This window comes from Centruroides vittatus, unplaced genomic scaffold (genome assembly GCF_030686945.1).
Source record: "Centruroides vittatus isolate TY-2023 unplaced genomic scaffold, ASM3068694v2 contig_549, whole genome shotgun sequence".
Classification (NCBI taxonomy): Eukaryota; Metazoa; Arthropoda; class Arachnida; order Scorpiones; family Buthidae; genus Centruroides; species Centruroides vittatus.
Window position 1 is genome coordinate 1,750,783 of NW_027122325.1, and position 18,311 is coordinate 1,769,093.

Consider the following 18,311-nt stretch of genomic DNA (forward strand, 5'->3'; position numbering starts at 1 on the left):
AATTCTTTAATATTATATTGCAAATTTTTACTTCCAAATGAAAGACTACCAAGAAAGTTATCAATATTAGAAGGTAATACTGTTAAAATTTTATATAATGTAAATCTTTATTACAACTTTTATATTAGAAAATGACCTACTAATACTATTATATAAAATATTTTATATATCAAAAGTATTTATAATGAAATGCATTATTGTGTAAATGAACCTGTAGTATTTTCTACATAAATTGTTCCAATGTTTATTTTTGAAATAAATATTTTAAAATTTGTATGTTAAACTCATATATATCAGTGGTTAGTAATTCAAACTTTGATAGATGACATTATATTTTTTAAAGCATCTCTATTGCAAAAATATAATTGATGATTCAAGTTTGTTTTACAAACCATTATATTATATATATATGAGTTATAAACAGTAAGTTTATTATTAGTTTCATGTATTGATCTTGAATTTCGTATATTTTATATGCATTTATCAGTATGTAATATTTGTTACAAATGATTTACATGTGAATTCTGATTAATATTTTATAAAAATTACAATATATTGATAAAATTTTCCAATAAAATGATTTTTTTTTTAAATGTTAACATTTGTTATTTATAGTTTATAAATGTTGAACAAAGAACAATTACTCAGAGTTATATTTTTATATAATGCATAACTATATTAATTAGTGTTTAATTCAGTGATTAAGGACGCTTTTATATTAGAATATTATCTCAACATTCTCAAATGGATTGGACTGGACATCATATTCAATATAACAAAAATTATATGTCGTTTTATGAATCCTGATGGTGATTAAAGTTATCACCATCAGGATCAAAATGTTTTTGTTTAGAATACTTTCTTGAAATGCTTTTTGTTTGATTTGAGTCATGATTGTTGATCTTATAAAACTGTGATGGTATCACCGTGAAAAGTTGCTTGGAAGTTGCTCTTCGGGACTCTCATTTCTAAGAATTTAAACTTTCTGTTTTGACTTTGAGTTTTAAAAGTTGCGTGTTTTATCTTAACTATAATAGATTGATCAATTATTGTTCTCATTTTCCCCCACTGACTTTTATTTAAGAAAAGAAGCACTTGAACGAATCCAACACGTTCAGGATCTAGTGTGCTTTTCCTATCTCAAATTAATTGAACGTTTTTTTTAATCCAGATCCAATGACGTCTTTATAAAAATACGAGCAATTTATTGTGACATTAAAACCTACAGTCCGGCATTGTAATAATTATATTTTTAATTTATATAACTTAAAATATTTGCTCTCCATCTCAAATTAGTAGTGGCTTGCCCCTGTACATCATACTTTCCTCGTTTAGCAATAGAGTCGTGCCGGTCATCTATCTAATATCTTTTAGGGAAAGTTTTTGAATTAAAATAACACGCCTTTCGGTTTACATTGGAAGTTCCTATATAGTTAATCGGACTTCCTGCCCCTACTGTTTCCATATCTGATCTCGTCTTTTATCTATCTAACTTAGTCCTCGAGATTAAGGAAAAACAAACGGATGGACGACAGTGGGAATTTGTAGGTCTACAGTTTTTTCAAATTGCAGCCCAATAAGAAATTGTAATGCCTTAATTTTCTAACAGCATTACCATTCAAAAAATTTTTTGTGATCCTGATATGCCATTATAAATAATTTTGAAAGAAAAATTAACAAATTCTTTTAAATAACTCATTTTAAGGAATATCAATGTATTTCGTTGTGTGATGAATATCAATCTTTTGTATTTCTCAGCGTTTCAAGGTGTTTCAAGTCCAAAAAATGTAAAAATTTTGGGGGTCATTTTTTGACTTATCGCCATACTTTTCCCGTTATACATATATAACAACCGGAAAAGTAAAAAAATTCGAATACTACGAAGTTCTTCATAGCGCCACAAGTATAGACCACCTCTTGTTTAAACATTAAATCAATAGAGCAAAGGTTTTTTTTTTTTACTTTCCTGGCTCTGTTATATTTAACAGGGAAAGATAGGTAAGAAAATGACCTGCCAAGATTTTTATATTTTTGGACTTGAGACTGAAACGTTGAGAAATACAAAAAAGGGGGGATATTTTCTTGTATGTATGTATGTATGGTTGTGTATGTGGGGGGCACGATTTTGTTCATCCTCTTTGAAGCTTAACTTATGTGCTTTCGTCCTGTGGGCATTAAGAGAACCTTTTTTTTAGCAAGCCCATTATGGGATGGATGGTGAGCGACGGGCTGACATGTCTGGGCGGACCACTCTCCGAAAAATCCCTAGGGATTTATTGATCCGTATTAGAGGAATTTATGCTATTAAATTTTGGTGGTCAAAGGTTGAGGAGTGGGGATATAAAAGGGGTCGTGTGTATCTCCAGTAGAGTCGGACTTAATGACGATTTCACTCGAGACGGCCGGATGGCCGAGCGGTCAAGGTTTCAGCCTACCGCTCTGGGATCGAATCCTGACGGGTCGAAAAATCCCAGAAATTTTTCGGGAGTGGTCCGTCCGAATATGTCGGGCCCCGTCTAACACCACCCGGCCGCCCCATTATGGGCCTGGCCTAACTCAGAATGGTCTTGCTAAAAGAGGTCCTTTTAGTGCCCGCAGGGCGGAAAGAGTTTTAAAAAGACAATTTTACTCGTTATTAGCATTTAAAATTTTTTATAAAACCCATCCCAACCTGAAAATTAAGGCTTCTGCCATTTTATAATAATTAAAAATATAAAAAGTTTTAAAAATAAAATATCAGAACAGATGGCGACACAGGTGCAATTTTAATGTTGCTTGGAGAGTTAAGCAACTTCTTGCTGGATTTTTTAACGGATAAATTACTTTTAATTTAAACAACGTTTCTTATCAATCCAGAGTATTATTATGCCGGTAATTCGTTTGTTATCATTAAGAAAAATTCAATTTGAAACCTTGTTTCGGTATACCTCGAGTAGGGTTTCTCATTCCCAGTCTTTTGCTTGTTCCGGGATAAATTAATTATTTTTAAGATATACAAAATATGAAATCAAATGATATAATTATTTTTTATTTTTTAAATTAATTTAATACATTCCGCAACCTCCAAAATCATATTAATAATGCAGTGTAAGATATACAGGGTGCATAGGAAAGTCCCTGTAACCGGAAAATTCTTGCAAACGGAGAGAGCTACAGCTATGTCAAGTGAGGTAACGGTATAGTAAAGCGACTACGCCCGACCTAATGCAAACGACAGCAGCGCCCCTAGTGGCAAAATTTGGAAGATATTCAGTGCAAATCGAAAACGAAAACAGATAGAGCAAACTTTCCAATTAGAAAGTTTTAGAGCATCAATTAATTAGTACAAAACGACATGTGGTTCACACGGATAAGATAAATTGTCGCTTGTATACCCAAAAATGTCCGAAAGCGATGCACGCCATTTTGTGTAAACGTTTGAAAGGAATAGCCATAGGTATAAAGAAATATGCACAATTTATTGCATAAAAGACGTATTTACGTCAATACAGTCTGATAACATCACACAAAAAACAACGGAAAGGCAAACTGTCACACAGTGATAACAAGTTAATGTTGAGTATGTTCGAAAAGTTTGCCATTGCTCACGATACACGTGTGTATTCGTGAGCAATGGCGAACTGACGTAAGTACGTATTTTATGCAATAAATTGTGCATATTTCTTCATACTTATGGCTATTCCTTTCAAACGTTTACACAAAATGGCGTGCATCGCTTTTGGACATTTTTGGGTATACAGGCGACAATTTATCTTATCCGTGTGAACCACATGTCGTTTAATACTAATTAATTGATGCTCTAAAACTTTCTAATTGGAAAGTTTGCTCTATCTGTTTTCGTTTTCGATTTGCACTGCCTATCTTCCAAATTTTGCCACTAGGGGCGCTGCTGTCGTTTGCATTAGGTCGGGCGTAGTCGCTTTACTATACCGTTACCTCACTTGCATAGCTGTAGCTCTCTCCGTTCGCAAGAATTTTCCGGTTAAAGGGACTTTCCTTTGCACCCTGTATATTAAAAGTTCATTATACTTTCTATTGGCAAAATTTCCACAACCTTAACATAAAATAAGAAAAAAAATGAACTTTTAAGAAATTTGCGGGATTTCCCGAGATGAGAAGAATTTCCCGGGTTAAAAAAACAACCGGGATTCCGGTTGAGAAACCCTAACCTTGAGACGGTTTATTTGCCAGTTTTACAACATGCAATTCTCGACGAAATACTTAAACAGACGTTTTTCGTAACTTTGGACAAGCCCCACCAGTGGGCGAGTGGTCTCCGTTGCCGCTCATAGCGGTGGTGACCGGACCCTAAACACTGGGAAGTTCGGTCGTGGGTTCGCGCCGCGACTCGGACAGGCTGGCTGCTAGGAGTTTTCCGGGTTTTCTCCTAGCCAATAACGACTGAATAGGAAGCCAGTTCCCCATAAAAGTCCTCCCGTAAGGCACGGTTTCCCGCGCGTTCGTTTAGGCCGTGAGATAAACGGCTGGCTCTTCGGTCGCATAGCGATCATTACACCACTCTTCGGAGGAAAGGCGAATATAAGGCTATAACCTCCATATGAACCAGAGTGGAGACGAATAGAATAGAATAGAACTTTGGACAAATAATGTCTTTAGAAAATGTGAAAAATTATTCGCTATATATATATATATATATATATACTTTGATTATTTGTGCATTCTTACGTCTATATAAAAATTTACGCCAGGAATACAAATATTAGCATTAAAATTTAAAGAAAAAAAAAACTACGCTGTTAAGTTAACTCTTGTTCTTGTTTAAAATGGCATGTTGTACGCCAGAACTACTTCCAGAACGTGAAGGCATAAATTATCCTAAAAAGTAAAGTTGATTCTAGAACAATACGTTTTACTTATGTATATACAGTATTATATTTTTTATATTTTTATTTTTATTATTAAATAAGTTATAAAATTGTTTGAAGAAATATTTGAGTCATTTTCTTATCAATAAATCATTAATATTGCAAAATTAATGACGTTATACGACGACATCTTGCTAGCAACCTATCATTCTCAGTAAATAATACAGTATAATAATATTCGGTACGGTCCGTACCGAACTCTTCCAAACCCAAAAAAATTCTCTGGTTTCTGGTCTGGAAGGTTTCCGTTTTACTCGGATTTCATTCCGATACGAGAAATTGATTGTAAATTGTGTGAAGCTAATTCAACAAATTTTTCTGAATTTTCTATTAATTAATTATCGTTACCAAAATATACTTTATTTATAATATATAAACCGTTATGTTAAATTTAAATATGAAATTAAAAACTAAGTAAAAGAAAAATCGATTAACTTTCATTAAAACAGACTTGCGGATTATCCACGTTCCGCGTTATCCGTGCCTCTATTACCGATGATTAGCCCGGATAATCGGGAGTATACTGTATATATACATTTTTAAATCTTAAAGCTTCTTATATATTCCTTTCTAATTAATTTTCATTGACTTTTCGTATCCGGAAATATCAAAAATATGTTTTTTGGTTACCACCAACAAATGTTTTTGACGCATGCAGTCAAATATTCCGTTTTATTTTTCTTTTGTTAAACTTATTTTGTAATTATATCTATATTAGAAATGAGATAAGTGAAATAAAATTGTAAAAAAAAGAGAAAATGACGGTACCTTTTAACTTGCATGTCCGTATCACGAAATGACGAATATACACAGAGGTTTATTCAATAAGATAGTATCGCCAAGAGGAACCGAGATTCGATAAAATTCAAATCGATATTTCTGCTCTAGCTTTCTTGGACAATATAGAAATATCACTGGTTATGAAGATAGACCTATTTAAACAACGACACAGCTTTTTTGCATTTTTAATGGCTGTATTTTTATTTTTAGACAAAACAAGACAAGCAAGATTAAACTTTTCTTGATCATTGTTTTTCAGAATGTCATTTCGGACTTAATAATGATGGATAGGATTGACTGTTTTATCCTGTGTTCCATCACATTCGCTGAATACTTTTCCTTAAGAACGGACTATTTAGATAATAGAATGACTAGCAAAACTTCTGGTTTGAACAGGGCCGGATTGATGCTATAGACACAGGCTAGAAATTTCTGCAATGCCGCTTTTTTGATACTAACTTAATTAAACTTTAATTACAAAATATGTGAAAATGTGACTAAATTTAGTAACATTTTTACCTTACTATGATGATACATTTTACTAAACTAGGGTTTGTATTAAACGTACAGTACATGGTACATTTTATTTCAATTAAAAATTAGGCCCACTCCATAGGCCAATATAAATCTTTATCTTTATTTATTTAAATAGACGACTTAATAATTAATTATAAATATTGCAACACTTGGAATTATTTATTTACTTTTTTATGAAATTCTTATCCCATGCCCATCAATTTTACCTCCTCTCGAAACCTGCCGCTCTAAGCCCGGGCTTACTGTGCTTATTTAAAAATCCGGCCCTGGGTTTGAATCAAAACAGCATATATATAGAATTCATTAGAAAGACGAATTGTAAACTGTTCTCATTTGATTATCAAACTCATAAATAATAAACATAATAAACGTGTCTAGTTGTTAAATTTCAGAGAATATCACATGCAATGTTTTCTTTCTAAAATAGTTTATATAAAAACTATTCCAATACAATATTATTCCAACATAGTGGAATAATGTTGTATTATTCGATTAAATAAAACTTATTTATTATCGTATTTATACGCACTTAAATGTCATATTAATAAACTATTTTATCAATTTTTATCAGTTTTAACAATTTGTAATTCGAAATACATACTTTAATTCCATTCAATTTTTGGAAATACCCAAATGTTTTTTTTAATTATGCTTAAATTCTGCACATCAATGCACTCTGTAAATTTCCGTGTAAACTGAATTAAAAATGCTAGTTTACAAGAAACATTTACGCTTTAATCTGGAAAACGCATTGGTTGCGTTGAAAATACGATAACAGGAAGGAAATCAGTCATACATTATCTATTTGGACTTTCAGTTTATATCACATTACTTTCAAAACTGTCGATAAATTGAGAGGTTTGCAATGAACGTCTTCTGTATTTTACGTGGATTTTTATAGTTAAGTTAATATTATATGTAATTCATCGAAAACGAAAAATCATGATCGTAAGTTTCGAATTTTATTTTAAATTATACGTGATAATTTGCAATTATTTAAACTTATCACAAAAGTTTTAATCGTGTATCATTGTCAATTATTGTATATTTGATATAATTTGCAATATCTCAATATCTTAATACAGATAAGGATACATTCATTTAATTTTGAGAAGTTGTAATTTAGTCTATAGAAAATTTAGTCTCTAATTACCTATGAATTATCTTCTATTTGCTGCTACCTTAAATAAATAATTATAGATAAATATATTTTTAAGTATTTGTAATTAATGTTTATCAGTTCTCTTAAATAAATGATAACAGGAGTAATATTAATTCACATAAAAAGTATATTGTAACTTTAATTTATAAATTTATTTATAAGTTAATATTATTGTATTTATGTAATTTAAATGTATTTTTTTTAAAATGTTAGATATAACAAAACTTTGTTATGGTGTAGTACAGAGGTATATGATATATGATTGCAAAAAATATTTTATAACGTTTGAAATTTGATATGAAATTAATACCATTGTCTTAATAAACACATAAAGTTAGTTTTAATTCCTGTTTTACAGAAAAAATGTAATTCATTGTCTCTAAACAAAAACAGCCAGATCATCAACTTGTACATTTTTGTATTATGTGAACTATAAATTTAGCATAACTAAAATTGAATAAAGGAATGATTCAATATCTCTTAAATTCAAACAGGATATGTATACTTAAGCAATTTAGTAAAATATAGTTATTTTTCATTTATTTAATTTCCTTGGCTTCAATCCAAAGTAAAAAATCTCTATCGGAATTCTTTATATTAATTTTAAGTTTCAAAATGTCTGAAGATATATATTTAAATACATATATTATACCTATTAAAACTCAAATATAACAAAATTCTTAAGTAATAATGAATCAACAAAACTATTTATCACTTGATTTTCTACGAAAGTTCAAGGTCAAATACTCATTTCGGGTGTAATGTTTACTCTCCAGTAACACAAAGTTTTGATTAAGTTACAACTTCGTTATCAAGTTTCATCTTCATCATCTTACATTCACAAACTTTTTGTTTTACAACATAAAATTAATACATATTAAAAATATTAAAAGGAGATTGATAAATTCAAAGCATTGACACGAATAAATGTTAAAGATGAGTATTTTTTTCCTTTAATTTGATACTTAATAGGATATATCCGATCAAAGTAGTAATGATGGTTTTTTATGTGTACTAGAAATTGTTGATCATATATTTTAATTTAATATGTCACATATGTTTACTAAATTCCATCAAATTAAAAAGCAAAACTCCAGATTTTTTGTAAATCTCAACGTTTTGAGACTCCCTGAAACAAAAAAGTAAAAAAATTCTGTGGATATGCATTTATGTATACGCGGGCTTGCGTGCACACTTGCATAAACGTGTATATGTTGGCATCTATTTCGTTTAATATCTCAGGATGGAGTAAAGAAAAAGAGTTTAAGAAAGAAATTTTGCATGGCAATGTGTACTTAAGGGGCATAGATGCTATTAAATTTTGGTGGTTAAAGGTCGAAGGGTGAGAAGATAGAGAGATCATGTGCCATATCTCGAGTGGGGTCGGAGTGAATGAAAAGTTTACTTCTTAACGGCATTTACAATATTTTAAAAACTCATCTCTACCCTCAAAATTAAGTCTTTTATCTTTTTATAATAATTAGTAATATAAAAATTATTTCTAGTAAAATTTCATAACAGATGGTGCAACACTTTTTGACTTTCTGCTAATATCTCTTAGTGTTTCTTGAACATAAAAAATCCATAACTTTCCGGCTTCGCCTAGGAAGTTGCTGGATTTTTTAATTAGTAATGATAATTTTTAATAATGACTAAGTAAAGATAAAAATAGACTATGTTTTTTTTATTGTTCGTTTTTGTCATTAAGACAAAAACGAACTTTTTAGGCTGCAATTTTTTCAAATTGCAGCCTAAGAAGCAAGTTTGGATAGGCAAGTTATCTAGGCCTATCCAAAAAAACATCCACTTTTTAGCTTTCAATATAAACTTTGAAATAATAATTTTTAAAATTTAGCCGATAATCAACGTATGATAAGAATATAATTTTATACATTCGGAAAAATTTTCAAATATTTAAAACAGGATAGACTGGAAATATTTAACATACAGTATTTGAAAAAGTTTCTTTAAAATGTTATTTAAACATTTAGTTTTAAATAGTGTAATATTTATTTATAAATATTCAGAGCTTCGTGTTTAATAGATTCAATTTCATTGTATTCGTTGGATTATATTTCAGTTTATTGTTCTCTTATGATATTTATTCTATACTATAGCTAGAGGTAAAAAAACACATTTAAAAAAATATTTTTTCTTTACAAATCAGAGGTATAAGATACGCAACTATTGTTATATATATATAAACTAGTACTTATATCTTCTTTGCAATAACTATAACAAATTATTTCATTTTATATACCAATTTTAAATTCGTAAATCAAAAGTTTATCACGTATATCTCGACAAAATGCGCAATGCACGAGTTTAACCTATTTCGAAGAATTTCGCAACCATCCCCATATCAATTTTGTCACACAGATTGCTTATTCTTAAAGTTATGTATTTGAGAATTAAAAGTGTTGAAAACATTTTAGATTACAGAATTTCCAGGGTTGGAAACAACAATAGGTAAAATACTTTGAAGTCGAGCATTCACATTAACTTTTCCCGTTTTCTTTGCTCTGTACAGAACGGCAGAACACGATAATATTAGGGGAAGTGCGAGTAGCCCCGGACACTTGAATTACTGAGCAATCAAGCACATATCAAATATAAAGGAGCATATCTAAACGTGTTCCAAACGCATACAAATGAATGCAAATAAGTAATAACATGAGCAAGTTACATGTTATAGTGAGCTTTGTTCCCGTCAACAATTTTTCATCCTCCCATATTAAACTTCAAAGGAGAATATGACACAAAACGTATTTCGACTCGATTTATTGATTACGTTATTGACAACCTTATTTTATGATTATAATAGTATTTATTTGATTCTATTTATAATTTAATTACTATTAATGAAACCGTGAAATCTAAGAAGTCGAGTAATCCCGGACCGAGTCTGTTGGGTACCCTCGGATTTTAAATTTATCAAGTAGAAAATAACTTTTTTGCAATTAGGCTACCTTTATCCTAGGCAGTGTATTAAAATGTACTGTACTTCTTTACTTACAGAACCAGCATAAAAAATGCCAAAATTTAAGGGCAGATCCAATAAAAAAGGCAAATGGAACAAAAATAAAATGAAACGGGCAATTATTTATTGTGATATGGTCACAATGCCGGTCTGCAATTATTAATTTTATTTTTAATTTATTTAATTTAAAGTACTGTATATGCTCTCCAATTAGTAGTGGCTTGCCCCTGTACATAATACTTTTCCTTTAACAATAGAGTTGTGCCGGACATCTATCTAACACTTTTCAGGGAAAGTTTTTGAATTAAAATAACGTAACTTCCGGCTTGCATTGGAAGTTCGTATATCGTTAATCAGGGTTTACTGCCCCTGAAGTTTCCATATTCAATCTTGGCTTTTATCTATCTAACTTCGATCTCGATATTAAGGAAAGACAGACGGACGGACGAGCGAACGACAGCTGGAATTTATAGATCTACAATTTTTTCAAATTGCAGCCTAAGAAGCAATTAAATCTGTCAGAGAAGGCAAGTTATCAATAAGACGAGTAGTCGAGAAACAAGATGTGCCAAAAAGCTCGCGTAAAGGCAATGAACAGTAGCAAAGATATAATTCTTGAGCCAGAATTAGATCGTTTCGAGTGGCATTTTCCGACACTATTCAATGCAACTTTATAACCATGTGAAAGAACTAGACAACCGTCTAATGCCAATAATTAGATTGGAAGCTTTAAAATTGGCATTCGATTTAGCAGTAAATCTAAAAATCTCTCTCATCGATTTAATAAAGTGAAAAGAATGGCAGGAAAACATTTGTTACAGATTTAAGCAAAAATATCCAGACATTGTTCTAAGAACTCCGGAATCAACAAGCATTGCATGAGCTGTTGGGTTTAATGCGAATTTTATAGCTCTCGAATTTACAATGCTGATGAAATGGTGGGTATCAAATGTGCACAAAAATGACAGTTATTTTCACAAAAATTATACACATCAATTACAAATTATGATGTATTCAGTGGCGTAGCGAACATAACTGGCGCCCGGGGCACAACACTTTATTGACGCCCTCCTCCCCGTCCAGAAACACATATAGTTTGCCTTGGAGACCATTTGGGCACCTCTCTGCGAGTGGCGCCCAGTGCATGACAGACCCCCTTGCACCCCCTCGCTACGCTACTGGATATATTGTAAAGCGACATGCACTTTGATCCGTTCTGCGCCGGTTCCAGAGCAGAGCGGAACACTGATATTTTTATTACAGTACTTAAAAAATAGTCGATAATAAAATGACATTATTCTATAGTATATTTTACTGTAAGTAAATATTATTTGTCAAAATTAGTTATAATTACTTGGAAAAATTTTAAATATTAAGCAAATTTTTAAAATTAACCATAAAAGTCCCAAATGAGAACAGCATCTTCATCGTCACTGCCATTCCAGCAGATGAATCCTGGACCCCTTGAGCAGGTTTTCGCATGTAGTTGGACTCACAGTGACTGCGATGTAGGATTTGTTATGAAATTGGACCAAAAAGCATAGAGAGTTTTGTTCTGCCCTGGGCCTGATTTTCGTTATATTATTATCAACTAAAATTTTCTTAACTCTTGAATATTATATAAACTTGAAGTTATTGCTTTTTCTGTTTTATTTACTGTCATATAACTAAAATTATCGTAGTAAAGTTAATTTTTGTCATATTGGTATATAGAACACAACATAATAGACTAAGGTACAACTGAACGAATCCAAAATAAATTTAAGCTATTTTACTGTTTTTTGTATTATTTGTTATTTAATAGTTCTCAAATGGAAGGGTTAAGCCCCAAATTCCTATGTGCACAGTTTTGTCTACGCAAATTGTATTCATATGGCTATGATTATTTATTTTATTCATTGCAATTAAAAAATTATTTGTCAAATGAAAATTTATGATACCTTTAATAGAATATTATATTCACGTGATTAAATTCATTGATTTTCAAATGATAATTAAAAAAGACCAATGTAAGATTAATCAAAAATTTGAATACGGTATTTAAATTCGAATGTCATTTTATTCATAATAAAACAGTTTACCAAACTGGTGAAATATAAAACAAAGTTATTTACAGCGTAGACAGTTATATTCTATAAACAATAAATTATTTTTACATATTTATTAACCTAAAATATTAAAACGGTTGCATTATATCTGCATGTTTTATCATATTCCTTTGTATTTTTCAGTTATCAATCTCGTAAATCAAGATAACATCTGATGATTTTTTCTCTACTTTAAATTTTATTTAAAAATAATATGGCAGAAGAGATCGAGAAGTTTAAAATATCGAGATTATTCAAAAGAAAAAAGAAAGAACACGAAGAAAATGCGGATCAAAACAAAAACGTGAACGCATTTTTTAATAAGAATGGACATATTACTAGATTTTTAAATCGATTTAAGAAAATTAAGAAACATAACACGGATGATGAAAAGTATTTAGTGAAAGAAGAAGAAATTGAAGTATACATAACCTCCGATCCTGCTGAAGAAAAGGCTGCAAAAAAGCTAGCCAAGAAAGAAAAACGAAAAAAGGTAATATAATTAATTATATTCTTTTCACTTTTTAAATTCAATTTGGTTATTTAAATTTCATATCTTTAATTTAATATTATAGTAATAACTGAATTTTAAAGAGTTATAATTTTGAACTGTAATTGTCATTACAATTAAAATATTTCCAAATACAGTATTCCTGTTAATCCATTGCATTAATATTCAGTGTCGAATTATTTTTAATAGTTTCATTTTACGTGAGCATCTGATAAAGTGAAGAATAAGAAATATTTTTAATAGATTAGCTCTATTTTTTTTTAAACTGAAATATAAATCGACAAATAAATAAATTCTAATAAGAAATATGTGTACTCATAAACATTTCAATAATTGAAGGGTCTTCTTGTAAAAGGTGTTAACTCTCTATATTTTGAGATAATTGAGTATGAAAGTTTGCTTAAATCTCTAAATAGGAAATGCGTGTTTATGATTTTGTTTTCCATTCCATGTTATTAGCACACTCTTTGGCTATTAGTTTGTAGCGTTACATTTTCGGTTTCTATCACTGTCTACAGTAATGACAAGAATGTGTAACACAGTATCAGCTGATTGTGGGATAGAATCATATACCTGTACAAAGTTTGCGATTTAAATTGACCCTTGTGTTAGGAAAGCCCACAGGTCGGTGATTGTAGGGCATTGTGATTATTTCACAGTTTTGAATAACAACACGTACAAAGCTATTTGTTATTGTTTTTGATGCGGGGTACAAAGGTAACAGTAAGACGTACTGACTAAAGTTGAAACCAAAATTTTCACAAAAATCTGTAATTATAATAAAATCACAAGAACACTACTTATATTCTAACAAAGAAAAACAAAACAGTCCGAAAAAATCAACAACGTATTAAGTACGGATCAGATTGACCTGAGCACAGTATTGTTAGCCGAACAAATATGGCTGAGAGTAAAGCCCTTCAAGACCTGGCTTGTACTTAGATTATAAAAATATTGTTATATTGAGGATTAAATACTACACTTACCACTTTAAACTCTAATCTTGCCTTCTTTATAATAATTAAATAATCTAGAAAATAGCTAAATTCGAGATGAAAGAAGCTAGATTTATATCACTTATCTAATTGTCTAAATCTCAATTCTAGGGACAAACAACACACTCTAGAAAAATAGATTCTAAAATGACAATTCTGTCTAACACGTGGTATAGATTTTAATTGCTTAGGACACAATAAAGTGCTATAATTCACACACTTGGTGGTTTTTTCTCATCTTTTAGTTAGTCAACTAAATAAAAGATGAGAAAAACCGCCAAGTGTGTGAATTATAGCACTTTATTGTGTCCTAAGCAATAACAAAGTTTACAGCACGGTTTCAGATTACTAAAATAGATTTTAATGTTTTGACTTAAAGTAAAATGGCGGTCGATAGTACCCGTAGTTGCCACCACCAGCGCTGTATCTAAGGTCACAGCCATCCTATGTAGTATATTCTAGCTCGTTGATTTTACTCATCTCAATCTCTGTCCACGTTAAAGTTGTCAGCTAGGTGACAACTACCGGAAAATCAGCAAAGTTACTTGAGATTTTATCTTATATAACCATATGCCATTAATAGCAAGTTCGCACTTGTAATTTGTAAATTCAATATAAATTATACAGAATAAATGTGTCTGAAACTATATTTTTGGGACAAAGAATTTTATGTTTTCACTTTAAAATTTAATTACTCTTATTTTTACAAAAATAAGCAAGTATTCAATGAATTATATTTGCTTTATGTTTCAGTTTATTTTCTTTTCATATTTAAGTTCAGCTCCATACTCGATTTTTACTCCAATTTTACAGGAAAATAAATGTTGACATTAAATTGAAGTTTCACAGTATCGGCACTCTCAGCGTCGCCCACAAACTATAAAAAGGGAGGGGGCACAAGCTATAGAAAAGAGCATCATACATTATACTAGTACAAGAAGCTTGCGCTTTTATGTGCTTGCTTGCCTTAATATACCTGTTTAAACTATGTTTATGACTATATTTTAAACCACATCCACTACATTTCATTTTATTTAACGTAAAACGAGTTTCTCGACGTTTGAAAACGTCGAGAAACTCGTTTTACGTTAAATTGACGAAATGTCGAGAAACATATGACGAAGTTGCATGAGACAATAGACATATTTCTTTCGTTAGTTTCTTTTATATTTTTAGAATAGGATTGAAGTTATGAATCTTCTGTTGTTGATAATGGAACAAACAAACAAAGAATTTGGGGCTCCCTTGGAAAAGGGTTACCCAGACGGAAAGGGAGGGTACGTGCTCCAACTGCTCCAATGCCCTGTGCACTCTATACATCTACATGCAATGGATCTATTTTAATAGTAAACAACCTTTAAAAAACAAAAATGACATTCATTGCATAAACATGTGAGATTCGACATGTCTTCATTTACAAGAAAAAATGTATGTATATTGTCTAATAATAAATAAAACATTTTAGGTTCAAAATTTCTTTATAAATTTACTTTCGTATTTTATTTAAACATAATATTTTTATAATTTACATACATTTCTCTAATAATTTACTTATTTTTTTGCTTTAATAATTTATTGTTTTCATATAATTTTAATTTTTTATTCTGACTATGGCCTCCTAGAGTTTGCTTTGGCTCCTGTAAAGTTGAGTTTTGACCTCTGGCTCTTTTAAAATGTTCTGTAGTCTCCAGTTGAGAAACGCTGTCTAAAGTACTAAACTCACGTTAATATTTAGAAAATGAATCCAATATATATATATATATATATATATAGGATTTCCTCTCGAACCTTTCTAGTTTGGTGGATTCATTTTCTAATATATATATATATATATATATATATTTCCGGTTGTTATATATAAGAGAGGGAAAGCATGGCTATCGGTCAGAAATGACCCTCAGTCCAAAGATTTTACATTATTGGATTTAGGACACCTTGAAACGTCGAGAAATGCAAAAAAAAAAAAAAAAAAAAAAAAAAAATCGGGGGTTATTTCTGTATGTATACATGTTAATGTGTGTATGTGTGTGTGCGTGACACTTTCTGTCTTTATTCGGTAGTGTGTTAATATGGAGCGTTCAGCACAAATAGGCTCTAGCTTGTGTTTGATTGCTAGGCGACCGAAGAGCCGGCCTTATAGCTTGGTCAATACGCGCGCAGGGGAAAGAATTCCTTCTGAGAGAACTTTTTATGGGAAACTGGGCCCTATTCAGGCATCAACGACGTAGAGAAAACCCGGAAAACTCCACGCTGCCAACCCACCAACCGAACTCCCAGTGTTCAGGGACTAGTCCACTCAAAGCGCGGGGACGAAGTCCCCTCTGCCACTGGTGGGCCGTGTATGTGACACGATTTTGTTCATCCTCTTTGAAGCTTAATAACTCCTGTGCTTTTTATCGAAAATTATTTTTGGCTTTATTCAATTAAGGCAACGCGACAAATGGGCGATCTGTCGAGGGAAAAATGTCTCCCTCGACAGATCTTTAATGAGAAACTGGCCTCTATTTAGATGTTATAAACGTGAAGAAAACCCGAAAAGCTCCACATAGCCAGCAAAGAAATTCATATATTTAAGTCGTATGATAGCAATGATAATCAGTCAAGACAATATAAAAGCCAAAATTGTTAAAACAACGGGAGTACTTCAAAATATAATCTAACATTTGTGGATAATAAGATATCAAGTTGCGAATATGATTTATAGATATTCTAGTTTTATATATAGTATACTTGAAACACAGTGATAAAAAGTCTGTGTATTTCTATTCATAAATTTAATAACTTTTAAAATATTGATTGTTTATTATGTTAAATATTTTTATTGAAGACACTTTTTATTTTAAAGTAATAATCAACCATTGTAAATACTACATCAGTAGTCAGACAATCAGGCTCCCAAAGGGCAAATACGAGATATAAAGCCATACATCCTATGGGACCAGATTGAGGTACCAAAACATTGTAAATACTTTGAAATACATATTAAAGTACAGTTATGAAAACAAACGTCTTTCTTCAATAAACAATATTCAGAAAAGTAAATTATTTTATCACTCTGAAATCATAAAGTGTATCCTAACTGAGTGTTTATAAACTTCCTTGGATCGCCATTCGCTGTTTTCTAAGAATCTGACTTTTTAATCGTTTTAAATAGAAATGCCTTAACCTTTACAATAATTATATTTAGATTTGATTATTGTATTCTATTAATTTTTCAAGTCTGATGTCACAAATTTTCTTTGTACTGTAGGTTACACAATTAAGAACGTTTCTTTATAGTTTATTGACATCGAAAAATAAATAAATAAACTTGTACTAATTAATTTCATTATTTTTAAATAATATACTGTATATCTTTTTATTTTCAAATACGTTTTAATAATTGTTTATTTTTTAATAGAGAATGAAGAAAATTCGTAAAGTTGCACTGAGATCCTGCCATTATATCGGAATGGGTGTTGCTAGTATGGCTCCGCCAGTCATTTATCAATCGCCGACTCTAGAAAATAATTACGATTATGATGATTACAGATATTATAATTATAGATATACCGCCAATTCAACTCATTGGACAACGGGAATTGTTTTTGCTAACTGGTAGCAAATCCTAATTTAAGTATTAAAATTTTTATTATCGTCTACTTAATTACTTGTATCAATATATTTTAACAACACTTACATAGAAAAAAATGTAATAATAGCAAAGTTTTCCATAGTTCTTTGTAATATTTATAGGTAAGCTCGAATGGTTTAATATTGACCATTTTTGAATAGTAAATCTTATGTTTAGAACTGAAAAATATATAATCTTGTGTTTTAATGTCTACATTTATAAATTTGTATAAATATATAAATACAATAATTTTTAAAAAATATTTTTATGCCTGTAAAAAGAAATTAAATGTATGTATTTTTATCATTGAAATAAAATGCAGTTGACTTTTACCGCTGTTCAGTTTTTACACCATCCAGATGCAACATCTCAAAAAGTATGTAAAAATTTCGATATTGAAATGTATCTGACATTCTAATTTATTCAAAAAAATAATAATAAATACGTAATATAAAATTAATTACACAATTTTGTGTATTTTGTATTGTTTAGAACTTAACGATTCATACAGATTTATTAAAATTTTAATAAAAATACTCTAGATTCAGGGGTATCAAACTCAAACTGCTTAAGTGCCAATTTTTTGTCTCGAGTATGACAGAGGGCCAGATGTTTTAGCTTTTGTAGCCAAAAGTTTTCTAAAAAGTAGCCCAAAAGTTGCCGACTCAAAAAATTCCTTTTTAATAATCCGAGATTTCACAATAAAATAAAACAAACTATTTGTACTTTTCCAGCAATAACTTTAATCATAGAACAAACA

General features: G+C 30.4%; 1 protein-coding gene across 1 annotated transcript; it reads left to right on the forward strand.

Moving 5' to 3' along the window:
* Nucleotides 1-7,000: 7,000 nt before the first annotated feature.
* On the forward strand, nt 7,001-17,891 carry LOC136978636 (uncharacterized). Its single transcript, XM_067274377.1, has 3 exons — nt 7,001-7,151; nt 12,577-12,925; nt 17,339-17,891. The coding sequence occupies exons 2-3, from the start codon at nt 12,647-12,649 to the stop codon at nt 17,537-17,539; spliced, it is 480 nt and encodes a 159-aa protein (XP_067130478.1). The 5' UTR covers nt 7,001-7,151; nt 12,577-12,646; the 3' UTR covers nt 17,540-17,891.
* Nucleotides 17,892-18,311: the final 420 nt, after the last annotated feature.